This window comes from Anas acuta, chromosome 2 (genome assembly GCF_963932015.1).
Source record: "Anas acuta chromosome 2, bAnaAcu1.1, whole genome shotgun sequence".
Classification (NCBI taxonomy): domain Eukaryota; kingdom Metazoa; phylum Chordata; class Aves; order Anseriformes; family Anatidae; genus Anas; species Anas acuta.
Window position 1 is genome coordinate 47,797,712 of NC_088980.1, and position 16,219 is coordinate 47,813,930.

Below are 16,219 nucleotides of genomic sequence, written 5' to 3' on the forward strand. Positions count from 1 at the left end.
ACCGTACTGGTGCCTTGTAGGCACCTCCTTGAGTACATGCAAGTACTAGGGGTGACCCTGCTTTAGCCCTTTTCTTGTTGATTCTTTGATTCTTTCCCTGTCATATCACCCTATGCCCTTTGTTTGTCTTCCCTGCCTGTCACTTTTCACAGGTCTGCTGGATACTTTCTCCTTCCAACATCATTCCTATTTTAAAGACCCCACTGGTCCCAGCAACACTCCAGATTTTACCTCTGGAGCAAACTGGAAATTCTGGAGGAGCTTCAGGTACACTTTGCGTGGCTTTTTTTGCTGTTGTTTTAAAATTAGACTGCACGTTAAAATCATTGTAAAAAAGGCAATCCCATACAGTATTCCTGCTAATGTTCATTTTTGTATTAACTTCAAACTTGTAAAACATATCTTTCTTATATGAAAGGGCAAAAAACATTTGCTAATAATTGGGGAGAGGGGAGCCTAAAGGCCAAATTTAATCATATTTTAGTTTATTTCATTGTACTCAGGACTGGAGGAAAAGAATTCTTTTACTCGTTAGATGATTCCCCCCAAAACATCTGCTGTTAAACACTGGGATTCTAGGTTAATGCTGTCCTGTGATTAGAGCAAACACATATGCAAAATCCATTCAACTGAGAGCTTCAGGGGCTTCATTTACACTAACAAAACTGCAGAACCATAGCTTACTGTCAGCACCACCAGTGTGTTGTTTTCCTGTTTGCGAAACCTCTCAAACGTGCCTCCATTTCAACTACTGCTCTTGAGCTGGCAGCAGAGCTATGTCAGTTCACATATTTTAAGGTTTTCCTCACAACCGGGAAGGATTAGAAAATGAGGCTTTGATGTGTTCAGGACATGTGCTTGAGATTACTTGTGTACCTAGATGCTAGCACATGTGTCTGCAAGTTGTGGTCTAAATTTGTTTGTCCCTGGCAGCTCTTATTTGCAGCTGTGGGTGGAGTTTGTGTAAAATTCTACTACTATCTGCCATTTTACATTCAGTAATACTCTATAACCTATATTCAGTAACTATATTTTATTCTATATTCAGGAGTATTATATAATTTCAGAATAAGACTTACAAGACATAAGGACCATGTAATGAAAACATTATTACAAGAGAGGAGGCTGAATATTAATTTTAAAGCCACTCAGGAAATTTTTGCAGGATTATTAAGAATTATTGATAAATAAATGCCCTCCACATAATAACAAAATGTAATAATAATAAAAAGATGCCCATTCCATGCCATTTTATGATTTCCTGCATGTAACAGGGGAGATTTACATATTTGAATAACAGGAGAGATTTACATATTTGACGTAGCTTATAAGGAATTCCAGGATGACAGGTACTATCTAAATATTGTTACATGTATAAAAACGACCAAGTGCTGTTATATTCTCTTTGAAACAAATGAAACTCCTCTGTGGCATAGGAGGTTCAAGATATTAACAGAGAGTTCTGCAAAGAGTGGCAGGAGTTTTTGCTGTTTGCTTTTTTTTTTTTTCCCCAACAAATTTCTTCTGGGGTCTTATCCAAGGTAAAAAAAAAAACAAGCTGACCCCTACCAGCCACCCTTCTTCAGCACTTCACAGACTTCAGACATGCTATTCCTCTTCAAATCAATGAGAGTTTTACAGCTAAATCTAACCTTGCATAATCTGCCATTTTTCTCTGGTGTTTCTGTTCTAGAAATGCAGACACTTAGTATACATATAGCAGTGAAACTGTATTAAAAGCCACAGCAGGTGGAGAATAATACAGCCCAGGGAAGTTTTTGTTTTTGACTCTACTCACAATCAAAGCTACGCAGAAAGCACAATGAGGCACAGTAAATAAAGACATTTCACACAGACAAGCACGAAAATCTTCCAAAACAAAGAAAATTAAATTATCTTTCAACTAAAGAACACACTGCAGTGAAACACTAAATGAGCAATTCTAATTAAAAACATGCTGTGAATCTCCTACTCTCCACCAAGAAAAAAATCTCGCTGATGTTTGTGCATGTACAGCCACCCTCTAAAACCAGTCAAGCAGCTTTCAAGCCAAACAATGCAAGACACAGCATCCCAGAACTACAAAACATATTGAAATTATTCCCATAGCAATCATAACAACAACATGCCAGGCTGGGATCTGCAGGGAGGGGGTGGCTCGGGCTGCAGCAGCTCCCCGCTGGCCCTGGTGCTGCCCGCTGCACCCAGCACAGGGCGTGCAGCACCCACGCAGCATGCTGTCCCTCACCCCACTGCTACCTCCAGCACTCTGACGGTGCATGCAGCCCTTTGGTTTCATCCAAAACACAACTCCCATCCCCACTGTGCTCGTAAACCAAACATTTACTTATTCATGCACACACGCAGGAGAGCTGCGGAGCTGGCAGACCTGGCCCAAGGCAAGCACGGGCAGCCACTGCACAAGCTCTTCCACGTAGCTCTGCTCAAGCCTCCTAATCCTGACATGCTGCAACCATCTCAGGCTCAGGTCTTTCTTGTGGAGGTGCTAAATCAAGCTGTGGCCTCAGATGAACACACTGAGATTGGGAATGAAAACTCCAGATTAATTCTTTGCCTCTACGCAGGGTTAGGATTTCATGCACGGCTCAGTTTTGTGCAACTGTGCAGAAATGAAATGCGATCCCCCCTTCCAACCCACCTCCTTTTATTTATTTATCTGTTTGTACAACCACAATATGCTGTGGGCTTCCCAAACACTAGCCACTGTCCTTGCATGGGCAGACAGCCAAGGGGACAGGAATGTGCAGCTAATTATGCACAGCAAAGACGGACAACACATGCTTTATGCAGAACACATATGATATGCTGATATTGCTATTTTGATGCAAGTATAGGGACAGAGATCGGCTAAATATAGCAAACTTCAATGACCGATGTAAATTACAGATTTTTATGACACAAAGAAAGGTGTAGCTTGCCCAAAGACAGAGGAAAGTAATGGGAAGATTTTATGAGTGATGAGAAGTTTGGTTTTATCATCATTATGCCTGAATTGCTATCAAGACATCCAGTAAAAGCTTCAAAGATGCAAAGACTTCATGCACAAATTAGATGTTGATAGGCATATGAGAAAGTCACCACAATGGCAGCAGAATGAAAAGATGTGATCATCCTTAGTTGATCCCAAAAATCAAAGGGACTGAGGACAGAGGAAAAGGAGCATTCAACTGAAAAACACCAGAAGGAAATAGGAACACATGTGGGGGAGAAACCTGCATCTAGTGTCCAAAGTACATCAAATTTTAAGAAGTAAAATATAAAGGATCTCCTGAAAACTGGCAGGGAGTTCTGCAAGAGCAGAGCACAGATTCTGTGGCTCGCTCCCCTTTTTCATGCCATTTTCGGGTAGTTGGCAGTCGCACATGCTCATGTGTGACACTCTTTTGTAGCCCTGGTGCAAGGCAGCGAAAGTGTCTTAATCTGTATTTTGCAGCTGAATAACCTGAGTGACATTAAACAACACAATTAAGTGCCACTTCATCAATGCATACTCATTTGGTAGAAAACTTGTTAAGCTCGTGTTAAACATTTAATCCCACTTTATTAAAATTTCAGGATGTACTTACATGCTTTGCTGCACTGTAATAAAAAGACCACTTTGCTCAAACCCTCATACATTTTTTTCTTTTATGTTACATAGAATTGTACCATCAATATTTTTTGCACAAATAAGACTGCAAGCAGCAAGGGAGGCACACTTTCTGGCAAGGCCAACAGGAATTTTGCTCTTGACATCAGTGGGATTAGCATTTGGTGGTAACACCATGTTATCAATGCCACAAAGATCAAAACTTGTTGATGGAGACTTCAGTCTATGTAACTGAATTGCAGAGGAACTCTCCCAAATTTGGCAGTGCTGTGCCTGCAAGTGTTGTTTACTGCTTTTAATGGGGCTCTACTTGAAACCTATGCAGTAGACTTTTAAACCCTAGTGTACATAACGTCTGCATGCAAACCAAAAGCAGGAGTTCCTCAGTTTTACTGGGTTCTGAAACATTAAAAACAGGTGTTAAAAGAGCATATTACAAATCTGTCTGCAACCTGTATTATTTTTACCATGTGCGAGTAAATTGATCGCTAGCGTGTTTCAATTGTTTCAGTGAAAAAAATGCAACTCCCGCTAAATTATTTCTTAAACATGTGGAGGGAGGAGAAAGTTTATTAGATTTTGCTGCACGGACAGCATGCAACATACTTTACTTATGTGTATTTATATAGCAGACAGTGTAATGGATCATCTCTCTTTCAAGGCACGTATCAAAGAAGATCTCTCAAGCTATTCTTCACGGGGAAAGGAGAGATAAACCCCTGCTCATAATGAAAGCTGCAACGTACTTCTAGAGAGCAACTGAGTAATTTGACACCATATTTTCCACTGATTCAGCCTGTTAGTTGGAACAATAACTGATTAAAATGGAAAATCTATATTATAACCACATATACTGACATTCCAGATTACCAAGTATAATACAGATGTGATTTTACTCTTCTCACATACAAAAATTAAAAACTATAGACCAGAAATTATTCCAGTGAACTTACACTGGTGTGAAAGTGATCTGAAATATGAACTGGCCTCAGTGTATCTTCATACGGAATGCACACAATATAATTTTTGTGATATAAATTTTATGCAATTTGGAGTACTAAGAAGGGAAAAAAAATCATTTGCCCTGAGATATTACTTTCAGGAACAGAGGACAGATGTCTAGTTGCTGAAGCAGACTTGTAAAAAAATTAATCACTTGCCTCATGCAGGTTAGCAGCATTTGGCAGGTAGGTTAGTACAGCCCATAATGAAGCATCTGGCTTTTGGTAAGGCTGCATTTTAATTTTAACTGTGTTTCATTTCAGCTTTTGGGCCCATGTACACGTGCAATAACCTGACAAGTCTGGAGCAGATTTGCTGCTTGGTAACACTGGTGTAGAGCTTCTAAATTGTAACCAAAACTGCAGTCAACTGAGTCAAGTAGTAACTGTGGTTTATGCCCAGACCAGTGCCTGAGGTATCTGCTGAACCTCCCTATAAAATCATTTTAAACCCAGTCCTCAACCTCTTACCCATTCACATTTGTATTTTCTTAAAAGCAGTCAAATTAACTAAGTTTAGTAACTCCTAAGCATATGCTTGAATTAAGTACACTATGCTTAGTGTGGGACACTTATCAGGAGTGCCCCAATACTGCTTTGAATATTTTTGTTTGTTTGGTAATTTGAGGCAATTAAAAGATCTACCCATGTTGTATTCTTCCTTAGAAAAGCAGGTACCTACTTGTAGCACTACTGATACCCTCTTCTGGCTAACCAGATATGTTTGCAGCTCCTTCTCAGACTCTGGTAAATTAGGACAGAGCATATGACGCTCATATGAATATGAACTATGAATATGAATGAGAATATGAAGCTCAGAGAAGTCTTTCCTAATTTTGTAACTCTTATCACTTTTATGTGCTCACCCTGACACATGCATTTTCAGTGGAAGGGTGCCTACTACCACAAATATACTAGGGAAAATTAAAAAAAAAAAAAAAGGAGAACAACAAAAAACACCAATTGTCCTTGTGAGAGAGTAATCACTATGCAGATGCAGGGACCATTTGTTAACATGAATAGCTCAGGCATTTGAATAATGTTCCCAAAAGACAAAGATCTATTAGAGCATGAATTAAGCAATGGCTAATTTTGTTTTTATATTATAACCATATTTGAAGCTTTCAAATGCACCAAAACCCTCAAGAATTTCACTGGCTGCTATTTTTCTCTTCTTGTATAATTTAAGCTGAACCATTTCTTTCTAATACTTTTTTTAAAGGAAATATTAAAAAGAACAGATCACAATAGAGGTTCCTGTCTTTAGCACATCTCAGCACAAAGAAAGGAACTGGGAACACGTAGCTCTGCAAGGGAACTTGCAGGAGTTTCACCAGCAGTATGACAAATGCCTTAGCCCAGCTGCTGCAGCTTGTGCAGGTACTTTCCTAGTGTACTGCTGCAAAGAAATTGCTTATGTCAACCACTGATTATATTCACTTTTTTTTTTTTGTTTCCATCTTCATTGAACACTACCCACCGACAGATACTACCAGGTGACAAAACACTTGCACTTCATTTCCTTAGGTAGAAAATAACAGGGAGGGGTAGGGGACAGATTTATTTATTTATTTTTATATTTTACATTTTGCTTTAGACCAGAACGCTTTAGAGAAATGGAGATGGCAACTTCTAGAAAGAAAATTCAGACCTGAATGAGGCGTCAGAAAAGAAAGACTACTATTTCAATGCTCCCATTTTCCTTGGCTTTACAAAGACTTCTATCACATTCTTTCTAGACGTTCAGGGGGTACGTACATCTCATCACCAAAACCAGCCAAACAAGGGAAGCAGATAGGATGGTTCTGTGCTGGTTCTGTGTGGAGACAAAAATAACTCCTCTGCCTCCTTGCTAAGTCTAACCGTGATGGAAAATACCCACTCAGCTGTGTAAAAGAGGTACCACAAAAGAACAACGGTATGGTTTGCATTTTATCAGTTGCTGCCAGAGGACAGCTAGACAACAGCCCATGGAGCAAGAGCAATGCCACCAAACTCCTTGTCACAGAGGATGAGGCAGAAAGCAAACTGGGAGAGGCCAAGAATGAAGAAAGCTGGGAGATGATACCCTCCTCCTTCCAGAGGGAATGGTCAGTGAGGCTGAAATGAAGGCAAACCTAGGAAGCTGTGCTGAATCCTAACGGCTGGAAAGACTGATTAAATACCTTGTCGTCCTAACAGACGGGACATGTTCTGCAGTGTCAGTCAGACTGAGTGTGGACAAGGTATTGTTTTTAAAGGAGTGCAGAGTGCATCCCCTTGAGTGCTGGCTGGTGGAAGTTTAGTTTTTCACTTGGAAAGGGCTGTTGCTCCAAACAGCAGAGGCCTATCCCCAAGTCCACTCATAAATCAGAGCTGAAGTTGCATTTTCAGGGTCATGAAATCCTCACTGGCTGACAGAAACACACTTCCCAGAGTGGCTCCTGTCTGGACTTGGCCCTTCCTAGACAGCCATATAGACTACCTATATGGCTGCACTTGTGGAGTTACTCTGTGGGACCAACTTTGTATGAAACACTGAAGAAGAGTAACTCCCTCCTTCCCAAAATAAGATCTTCTAATGTTGAAATGCCATGATAAAAAACTTCAAATGGGCTTTCTTCCATTCATTGGATTTATAGAAGTAATAGCAGCCTTAAAACATCTGTCAAATCATTCTACTTTTTGGTTTTGATAATCTGTCTGCTAGTTTGAGGTTAGTTTTAACTATACACATCCAAGAAGTGAGAAAGTCGTTCAGTTTAGATTTATTCTTAAGAAGTACTGGCTGTCTAAAATAAGGCTATAAAAGGTAGGCTCCCTGTCTGGTTCGTTGTATGGTTACATGGGTTTGTGCTATTAATTGCAACCTGCCTAACAGGTGTTTGCTAGTGTCTTTATATTCTCACCGTACAAAAGCCTTATATTTCCATCTGGATAAAAGGGTGATGCTGTCTTCTAGAAAGAAGCTAAAAAAAGCACAGAGAGGAAGTCCACTGTGGCACGGTAAATTGAATCATTGCTTACTAACATGAACATGGTCTCTTTTCTGCTCTGACAGATCAAGAGTGGTAAGGGGAAAATGATTAACATTACTTTTTCCACATCTAGTCCTCTTGGTCAGGTGTCAGACATCCATGAGCTGGACACACCACTTCTTCCTCAGGCTCCCTTGACTCACCCAGCACAAGTGGCAACCCTGTCTTTTATACCAAACTCACAGAACTCAGGGTTCCCTACCAAGAAAACTATTTGCACACACACTCCAGGTATAGGAGACCTCCCGTACTATGTGCTTAAAAATTAACCACAAGCTTGCTCTCGCTGCACACTGTCACAGCACTGCTGTGAAGGACTTGCCCTGCTCTGCCTGGAAGAGCCTTTCTCTCAGGTTCCTCATCCTTCCATCTCCTTCCTGTCATCAGCTGTGAACACCTCTTTCCAGTCTTTTCCTTTAGCTCTGAATTTCTCTCTTCTTCCCATATTGCTGTTTAAACTGTGAAGCTCTATTACCTCATGTTGTCAATTATTTGTGAAGCAGTGTGCATGAGAAGTGCTATGTGAGACTGTGAAGTCCAACCCTAACATCTCCATTTGAATGCGTTTGCATTCTGGCTGACTGCTGCCCCCTGAACTTACAATGGTTTGATATTCCCTAGGGGGTTCACAAAAGGTATTCACAGCTCTTGAGTCCTGAAGCTGAAAGAATTTAGGTACTAGTGGTGGCCAGTGCCTGGACCCTGTCTACTTCAGCTCAGTATCCAAAAGCAACAAAACCAGCTGACTCAAGGGAAGCAAACAATAACGTATTCCGTGTGTTAGTGGGGTGCACAAATAGGACTGAGCCATGTTGGTGCCTAATCGTGGTGATGCGGAGATGTACAGAAATAACAAGTGAGCAATTGCTTCTGATAAGAGTTGAAGACCTGTTAGATATCTGTGGATATAAAAATCCCAATGTATGCCTCAGGGCCTTTGAAAAATGCACCCAAAGCACCTAACTGAGATATTCTTGAGAAATGAAACAATCCAGCTATCTTGTACAGGTCTCCTGGCACAGACTGTGTAAATCAGCAGGAAAATCTTTTGTTTTGCCTATAAAATCAGGGAGCTCAGGCTTTTCATCTGTTCACAAGCTCAGATCAAATTCTTTATTGGAGCACAGAAGACATACATACACAGCCTATACCATCTCATTGCAAAGCATGTGATACAGTGAAAGGTAAGATGGCATTCACTGTAACTTCAATATTATCTTTTTCAAGAAGAACACAAATCTGGGCCAATGCTGGTTTACCTAGATAACAACAAACAAACAAACAAACAAACAAAAAAAAACACAAAACCAAACAAAAATCCTTATTTTCTTCCCTTTTTCTAACTGATTTATCTACCTCATGTTGAAACTGATCTTGGAGAAAATTCCTGGCATATTTTATGTCAAAAAAATTAAATCATAATCATGACTTTTGAATATGCTTACTTGACTATTCTGTGCAAGTGAGTATTTTCTTTCACCCTTTAGTCCAGTCTTCTATGGGAGTAATTCATATGCTTTAATTAAACATGCTTGAGTACTTGGATTTTATCTCACAGATACACCACGCCCTGCCTGTAAAATTCCATCTCAAGCAGCCAAAGTACTTGACTTATTCCAAAGATAAGTTATTAATTAGGATAACTATAGACCCTATATTTATAATCTGGTGCCATCACTCCCCTGAGATCCCAAACTTTTACCTGCAGATCACTTACCTGCAGCTGAAACAGCCATCTTTGGCTGGAGCATAACCCCTACCTTATGCAACCACTCATAGCCATTTTTAAAATGAACATCATGAGAAACATTGAAATGAAGGACACTTTTAGGATGTTCTGGATGTAAACCCCTTGACTTAAGCTCACCCCACTTAAAGTACAACTCTAGCTGTTTAACTTTTCTCTTTGTCGGTTTCCTGTACTACCCATTCATTGCATCCCACTCTATTCAGAGCAATGCTCATCCCAACCATGTATTCTTGCACATGCCCCGGTGCCAGCACAATGCTACCAGGCTTGATTTCACTCCCCAGCATGGTCTGAGCCCCAGGCGTCTGCCTCACCTGGCACTGCATGCAGTTTCCTGATGCTTATGGCCAGCTGGGGCACCGGCTCAGCTCTGACTCAGAGGGGAGAGTACCCCAGTCTGAAATCATCAGAGGCAATTATAACCAGCAAAATACTTCCATGAGCCAGTGAATAAAAGCCAGTGCCAGCCGTGAGCTCACCAGCACCGCTCCCCAGCACCTCTTGTTTGCCAATGCTCTGCAGCATTTTTAGCTCCCTAGGTGTGCCGGCTCACCATACTCTCAAAACATTTAGCAATCAAGAACAGAGATATCTCAGGGTTGCCACAGCTGACAAACATCCACAAAAGCAAGGGAGAAACATGTGAGAGGCGTATATTGTGTTACAGGACTCATCAAAAACCCTTGTGAGCAACTTTACACTTCTAAACACAGAAGGGAGGGTGCAGCCATCCCGCAAAAGGATATTCAAAGGAAATCCTGCTGGCTTGAAACAGGCTGGGAGGCAGCCCACAGGTGTCCCCAGTGAGCAAGCCCCCCAGCAGCTGACGGACAGATGGTAAGAAGCAAGTGTCACCTCCCTGCAGCAGGTTGGGGCAAGACCATGCTGCCTTGGCTAGCCGTAAAAAAGTCATACGCCTGGAGGAGCCGCTAGAGCCAAGTTAAAAACTGGTTTCCAACCCCAGACTTAATGTCCAAGAGATGCCCACCCTCCTACACTGCTGATCACCTCATCCTTGCCTCAGACACCTTCTACTCCCGGACTCTTCCACCTCCTTCAGGAAGAGACAGAGTAGCAAGGGAGCTACTGCCTGGAAAACACGCCCCAGCTGCAGAGAAAGCAACCTCCTGACAATCGGCGTGTAGTTTTTGCTGGGGAACCATGCCACGAGCAGCAGATGCTTTTTAGATTTTCTCTTTCTCTGTCTCAGCATGCCCCAGAGATATGTGGAGGTATGAGTGTGAGAAAATCTTCTGTCTGGAAAGCAGGATCCAAGGGTGGGGGGGCTTCAAATGGAGAAGGCAGAAAAACACCTCTTCTGCATTTTCCTTGTGTTGAAAGAAAGGGGGAAGACCTTTGAAAAAGGCAGAATTTAAGCAAGCTCTCCACAGAGCACCAACAGAGGGAAAGACCTGACTGGCTCAAGGGTAGGAGGGAGAAGTAACACAAATGGATAGTGCAAGAGGTCAGAGCAGTTTTATGAAGGGTTTCACTGAGTCAACACAATGGAAAACACTGGAAAATACTCGAGGAAAAAGTTTGATCTAAAATCTCACACCTGAAGGTACTGCTTGTGCTTACACATGGGTATGAACTTGGAGGTTTGGGATCCTTTTTGTATGATTGAGTCAACCCCTTGACCCGAACACCTGCAACACCTGGAAATACATTGATTCAAAGCTGCTTTTCACAGCTTTTGTCAGCTGCAGAGTTATCAGAAGTTACTCCCTAGATTACCTCCTCCTTTATTTATTTTATATATGTATATATTTTATATTAATAATTATAGTATTTTTATATATTTATATATTTTATATAAGTGTTTTCTTTTTTGACATTCATCCATCCAGCTCTGGTCTAAGTCAGAAGCTTTTAAGCAGTTCATCAAACAGATAATTCTGGCTGGGATGACAATACTAGTATGGACAAGTTTTTTCTGGCCCTCTTTTTTTGTTCTTTTTGGATAAAAGTATGTTCAGGTTGTAGTAAATGTACAGGAAAATACACTAATTTTTATTAGACCGGTAGAGTTAATTGACATGGCTAGGACTGACTGCTTCCTCCCTTTCCTCTAATGCCCTTCTGCAGCTTCCTCTCCTTTCCTCTCTTCTGACAGTGTTTGTGTTTGTGGAAGCAGCACACTCACTCCCTACAGGCTGGGGCAGGGGATGACAGGGGAAACGTCTGGACACATTTAGTCCAATTAAATGTTGGCATCACATTCAGTCTTTCCAAAAAGCACGTAGGAAACTTTAAACGTCAGGCAGGCCACTGTGAATTGATGCCTCCCCGTTTACGTTTCCTTGCATCAAGCCACAAACAGAGTAGGTATTAATTGTCGTCAAGTGCACGGCCACAACCCCCTCTTTAATATCATTCATAAGTGTTCTGCTAAAACCTTCAGTCTTTCAGCAGATCGCTTCCGTAATCCCATGTCACTGATGAGTTTTGGCAGAGATAAAGAACGAACTCCATTTGCCGCTGACAACTCTCCCTCACTTTCCCTTTTTAGCTGTTGCAGCAGTACACAAAATCTGTAACGGCATTCCCTGCTGAATGTCGTTTCAAACTGGCATCATTCCTCCGAGCTACGTGTTTGCTAACAGGGTTTTAAGGCAAACAAACAAACGCACTCTGCACGTGTGGTCTGCACACCGCCTTGAGCCACCCAGCCTTTCAAAACACTGCTCTTCCTACAGAAAGGTTTGTGGCATGAACCCAAGTATCCCGACCACAGAGGCAGCTCGTGCCTCGCTCCCACGGATGGTGCCCTGACACCTGTGGGGTCTGCTGCAGGAGGGAAGTGGAAATACCTGGGGTCTGCTGCACAGAAGGTCACAGCCCAGGCAGAATGTGCTGACGCTAACTTTGGGGTGAGGAAGAAGCCACCATCGAGGGACATGGACAGCTGTCTCCCTCCCGTTACTTTTAAAAAAACAAAACAAAACAAAAAAAACACACGCACAAAAAAAAAAAGCAAACAAAAACTAAATCTCGTTCTTTCTGCTCCTAAGAAAAATCCTTTAAAAACGAGTGACGCTAGTCCTATGAATTAATTAAGGGCCAGTTTGCAGTGTTATTAAATTGTATGCCTTATATACAGAACTGAAGAGTTTGTCGGAATTCATGAAACTACACTCAGACCTCAGATACTTTCCAAAGTGTGTAGAAGGGCTTAAAGAACTAAACAGAAAAAAAAATCAAGAAGCCTCGCTTTGCACAGCATTCGCTGCAATATCCAAACCAGCGACATACTTCCACATTACCGCTATGGCTCTGCCCTTCAACATGTGTTCACAGCTTTGATTAGATCCAACCACAAGTTAAGGACTAAATGTACTGAGACATGTCCCCAGCTGATTTCAGTATAAACTGCATGTCTGGAATGCGACTTCACAGACAGGTCCATGGTCACGGCATTGCAGCTAAGCATTTCCTAAGCTGTACATTGATGCACGGACAAAGCAGATTGCATTTGTGCCATATTCACATTGATAGAACTGCTGAGAGAGTAGTCAGGAGAAGGAAAAGAAGAGAACAAATGGGTGGGTTTGCCATATTTGTAATAAAGGCTTGGCCCACCAAGTTTAAAAAAAAAACTACTGTACAGGCATACTTTCATGCAGTAACCTTTGTGGACATGAAAAACCTCCCATCGCATTTCAGGTTTGGAGAATATATGGTGTTTACCACAGAGTGCCAAGACCAACAACCTGTGTGTACTTCCATTATACATTTTGGTACCTGCACAATCGGGTGGCCCCCAGCAGATGCCTTCACAGCCCCTCGGCTGCCTTCTGTCTCGTAATGAGCTCTGTGGTGGGACTTCGGCTGCACTTCAATACGCAGTTCATAAGGTCCCGAGTGAGATGGCAGCTGCCAATCAAGGGCAGGCAGGGATGGGCTATAATGGAAAGGAAAATATATTAAAAATTAACATCAAGTACACTATCACAAACCACAAGCATCCAGCACTATTACTTTAGAGACCGTGTTTCACAGTTCATCCTTCACCATCTTACATTTAAAATTTCATCAATATAGATAATGCCATGACATAAGTAATTTAGAAGGTAATGGTTATTTTATGAAGATTGAGTGTATTTGATGGCCCAGATGCTATCCAATTTGTAAACAAAATGGAAAAACGTTAAGATGCTGCTTACAAACATCTTAATATATTGATTCTTGAATCAAAAGGACAAAGGTAGGTGGAAAGATGCAGAGGAATTGCAGGGAGAGTATTTTTGTTGTGAAAGAGAATGCCAAACCAGCTCTGAAGAAGTCATATGTTTAATGAATCTAATGGATGTCAACAAATCCATTTCAGGTGTAAAGAACAAAAAACCACTTCCCAGCTTTCTTCCAAACACACAAACAAGTCACAGAGTCTCAAAGTGAAGCTGGTCTCTCCCTGGTTCACACAACATAAGAAAGCAAGATCTGAAGTCAGAACTTGGTTACAAATCCTACCAAGGATGACGCACAAGCCAGAAGAAAATCCAGCTCACTCTTCCGGCTCTGTATTGACTCAGCAATTACTGAACTATTAAGGACTCATTACTATCACAAAAGTAAGCAGGCCTGACAATGTGCAATGGTGGGGAAGTGCCATTCTTAGAAACCCACTTCCAGAGTAAAACCACACTTGAAAACACTGTCAGGAGAGCTTGTCTGTAAGAAAAGCCAAGCTGGTGCTCCAGGGAAAATAAAAAAGAAAAGAAAGGAACAAATATTTTTGAAACAGTGTTAGGCTTGATACAAATTTATTGACTTTAAAATTGGCACAAAAAGCTTCATAATGAAAACACTAATTTTATGCCCAGCATGTATTTATTCTTTTGGTAAATTCTCCTGACCAGGGTGCCCTTCAAAAGCCATTGCAAGTAGTTAATTGGCACAGCTGAAACTCTTCCATCAGTCTTCATCAGCCTGGAGAAGAGGATCATCGTGCAAGACAGCTGTCCTCAGCCCCCCTGTTGCCCCTTGATGCAGGATGACCTCCACACAGGACTGCAGGGTGACCACAGTGGTGAGTATGGCACTGCTGAGATCCCCAGGCTGGATGGCGCTGCCAGCCATGGCAGGAGGCCCAGACATGACTGAGGGCAGGTGAGCAGGTTCAGGGGCTGCACAGCTCCTGGTGGAGGCTGAGTGGAGGCTGGCCATCCGGAATTTACTGCACTGGGTGCATTTATTACAAGCACGTATTCAGCTGAAAGCTGAGCACTCCACACAGCACCACTCCAGTATGCTGGTGGTGGCTCCATGGGCATTACAGTGCTCATATCCCCCAAAGCATCCCCGCTACCTCCCACTGAGGGAGGGCCAGAGGCTTTAACCACTCGTACCCACCACTATAAGTAGCACCACAACCAAACAAAGGAAGCTAGAAAGTGCACGACTCTTCTCAGGCTGGGGTGTTATACCACATGCTTTCATTTAATTTTATTTTTAATGTTTATTCAGTACTTTATCACCAGTATATTTCACTTGAATCTGCTAGTGCACATGTGCATGCATGTACACTCATGGGACTTCACATGGCGTCAAGTTTCTCTACATTATCCTTCCTCGCTGCCTATAAATTTGCCAGTTTGAGTGACTTGAGTGCCTATGGACAAGCACTGCTTGCACTACAGAAATTACCCATTTCTGTAACAAAATTTGAAGCCATGCTATAGACAGGGCACCTGACGATAAAAACACTGCACCAACACAGCTCCCTGGGTTTCTATAGCACATTTATACTTTTATAAATGGTGGCTGCTTAAACCCAGCTGATATGGACATTATCTCATAGCTAACACTTCCCATGGACTACATATGTACTACTGCAGCCTTTGGGGGCTACCAAATGGTATACTGAAGAGGAGGTATTAGCACCTCTTGCACACTCGTCAGCTATTAGACGCATACCAAAAGACCCAAGAGCAGCCTAAAAACTGTAGACAATTGGCTGTTGCATGAAGCCACTTTTCTTTGCCTAGTGCATTAGGTGCACATTCTTTAGTCTGAAAAATTCTAAAAAAAAATAAAAAGGACAAAGTGTATTTGACTAATGATGAATGACAAAGCACAGCAAAAACAGCTGTGCCTCTTCTGGTGATGATCAGCACACATTTTTAAACAGATGTTTCTGTTTTTAAGTAAATTCTCACTTGATGAATCTTTTTTTTTTTTTCTTTTTCCTGAGGACACAATATCTATCACATCATTAAAAAATTAATATTATATTAGAATGGACTACTCTAACTGGCAGCACATAGTCCACATAGTCCTTGAGTGAAGAGAGATTTTTTAAGATATATGGGACAAAGTAATAGTTTCATAACTAATTAGATTTCTTAAAAATAAAATAAACACTTTCAAATCAGCACCTGAAAATGTCAGTATAATAAAGGTGTAAAATTGATATTCTCAAATAAAACCTGAAAATAAAATACAGCTTGTTCTTAGTCTGCAATCTATAATCAAAATTCCAAAATACCACCTGCTCAATTATAAATCGACAATTAATGACAGTTTTCCTGATAAAGGAAGCAGAGTGATGCATGTAACAGTGTCATGGGTTGGGGCTGTCAGAGCTATTTCCTATGTTAGGTTATCTTCACCATGCACTTAATTTCCTGCAGCTAAACATGGTTAAAGGAAAAAGGCACCAAGCAAATAGCGTAGGGGTAAAAAAAAATCTGGTTGCTGCAAACAAATCTTATCAATTTGAAAACTACCCCAACTAGTGAGCATCATGTGGAGGGCAGATGAGCTGCTCCACTAGGAAGGGGAGGGAAGGAGAAGGAAAAGACCTTTGTACAGTCTTCATATCACATATACATTAGTT

The 16,219-nt window shown here is 41.4% G+C and overlaps 1 protein-coding gene across 7 annotated transcripts in view; it reads right to left on the reverse strand.

Annotated features, from left to right (window-relative positions):
• NFATC1 (nuclear factor of activated T cells 1) overlaps nt 1–16,219 on the reverse strand; it is a 118,399-nt gene that overhangs the window by 85,352 nt on the left and 16,828 nt on the right. For all 7 annotated transcript variants that reach the window (XM_068674692.1, XM_068674690.1, XM_068674694.1 and 4 more), the window contains exon 3: nt 13,123–13,282. In XM_068674692.1, coding sequence (XP_068530793.1) covers nt 13,123–13,282 — 160 coding nt within the window. The remainder of the gene's footprint in view (nt 1–13,122; nt 13,283–16,219) is intronic.